This window comes from Phytophthora infestans, genomic scaffold (genome assembly GCF_000142945.1).
Source record: "Phytophthora infestans T30-4 supercont1.6 genomic scaffold, whole genome shotgun sequence".
In the NCBI taxonomy this organism is placed as follows: domain Eukaryota; phylum Oomycota; class Peronosporomycetes; order Peronosporales; family Peronosporaceae; genus Phytophthora; species Phytophthora infestans.
The window spans coordinates 4150612-4152808 of record NW_003303753.1 but is presented as its reverse complement, the minus strand read 5'-3'; the positions used below and the strand labels follow the sequence as shown (position 1 = coordinate 4152808).

Sequence of the window (2197 nt, the reverse complement as noted above, 5' to 3'; positions counted from 1 at the left end):
TCCGCAACAGGGGGGCCAGATGCTAGTTGTGAAAGCTGCTCATTGACATCAATGCCAAGCGTTTTCAACGTGTCATTTCCAAGGATGAAATCTGACTCAGGACCTTCCATCACTTTGCAGTACACATCAGACAAGTGTACGGGACCTGCAACAGTCTGCAACAGTAGATCCAGCGTGACTGCTTCACGACACTCCACTGTATTTCCTCCTGCCGCACTCTTTTTCTCTGTGCGAGGTAATTTCATCACGTTCAGAACTGCTCCAAGTCCAATCAACTCATCTAAGTACTGTCGAGGTAGGTATGTCTCCTCCGACCCTGTATCAGCAAGGAACGGGATCGTCAAAAGGTTATTAACCATTGTTTCGCCCGGCGCAGGTGCCGATCCGATCTTCTTGACACGTCCATTTGTCGCTTGACGAACCTCCTTCATCTTCTCTACGGCTCGAGCTTTCTCGTCTTCGCTCGCCGCTGGACAATCCCTCAACCAATGAGGTCCCTGGCAGTGCCAACAGCCCGTCTTCGGTGGAGGTGTTTCTTTCTTGGGCAAATTCTGCTTCACACTACCGCCAGCACCACCAGAACCACCGCGTATACTGCCAGTGGCACCCTGCGTATTTGCTGTCTTCATACTTGCTGATCTGGCTTCAGGTTTGTTGTTGTTGCGATCATTCGCCTTATCCTTCTTGGACAAGTTCGACTTGACCTTCTGCTCATGTGCCATTACATGGTACTTATGCTGTGCACGGGCTTTCTCCTTAATAATCCCAAAAAGCGTGAAGTCGTTGCGCCTCGCTTCACGACAATCGTACTTTACGTGGCGACGCACGTCGTCTCGAAGCATCTTCGGCTCCAAGTTATCGATGAGAACAGTGCACCGTAGTTTCATTCGGTCAACGTACCCACCGTCGGCCACACCAAGGATCGTCGTAAGACCATTCTCCTTAATGAGCGTAGCGAAGTCCTTGTAGTATTTGAGTACTCGGGCGTCAATGTCATCCTCTCGGAGGTCGATCTTCAACAGTCGTGAAAAAAAGTCGTCTAAGTCTGGGACTTGGGCGTTCTTAACAGACCCGAGTTTAGCGTCGATCAGGGTGACCAATTCTTTACTCGTCACCTCGTCGACAGCCTTCCGGAGTTCGTAAAGGCAGAGTACTTCGAGCAGTTCCGGGTCAACACAAGTCTTGACCGGACGCAAAGCAACTTCCAGTCTTTCCCCACTCTCAGTGCAACGCTGGCGAACAATACTCACGTATTGTTCCCACCTCTTCTTCCAGCTGACAACTGCGTCCTGACTCCAGTCTGTCAATCTGGGTGCTTGAACAAACCCGAACACGGGTTGCTGAACGTTTTGCATCACAGCATCTCCGTCCGCATCGAATCGAGCTTCACTGCTTTGCATCTTGTCGCGGTCCTAAAAGGACTAAAGTTAACTTTGTGGTAAGTTCCGCTGAATGCTTGTTGCTTGCGAGGTAAATGCAATTGTGAGTTTATACGAACTGACCTATTGTCCTTCTTGTCTTCTAGTGCTATGCCGTACGTATTGACTGGTCCTGAGCGCTCGGCGCCAGGTTGAAGTCCTCACCATGGTTGTGGTTGTCTTCTGAATACCAGATAGCCTCGAAGATGTAATACAGGCTGTGCTTCAGCCTACACTTTGGAAAAGAAAGGTACCACGGATGCGAGCGACTTTACGCAATATGCAACTCCAAAAGAACTTCAAGGGAAGAAGAACATCGCATGTGCGCTTTTACGCGGTGTAATCATCTGGGCGTCAACGACGTTGCGAATAGCGTAGCGGTAGTTCCGGTAAATTCCTGGATAGATGAATACGGAGTTAAGGACTCGGATTCTTTCCCAGTTTTGTCGAAAGAGCTCATGAAACGGCTTAAAATCGCCAGTACAAAGACACCGTACCTTGGCGATGCGCACAACAAGTTTAAAAGGTACCTTTGGCGCTGCTCGAAAGTTTATGGCTCAAAGACGCTCCACCTCCCGTTAACGGTCTTCCGCGGCTTCATGTTTGGTCGGTCGACTGTGCTCCGTGCTCAACCGTGGTGCTATGGGAGAATTTCTGTCCGTGCACTCTTGCCGTTACGTGTTTTACCGTGGCTTCGAGCGTGCGTGCTCTTCCGTAGCCCGTGCTTTTCAGCATGCTGGGGTGTCTATGTATTTAGTTCCCTTCCGTGGCCTGTACGC

General features: G+C 50.2%; 1 protein-coding gene across 1 annotated transcript; it reads right to left on the bottom strand.

Annotated features, from left to right (window-relative positions):
* Positions 1-675: 675 nt before the first annotated feature.
* PITG_04995 (uncharacterized protein) lies at positions 676-1400 on the bottom strand (the record flags this gene model as incomplete). Its single annotated transcript, XM_002905633.1, has 3 exons — positions 676-704; positions 746-998; positions 1053-1400. 3 exons carry the CDS (start codon positions 1398-1400, stop codon positions 676-678), a joined length of 630 nt encoding a protein of 209 aa, XP_002905679.1.
* Positions 1401-2197: the final 797 nt, after the last annotated feature.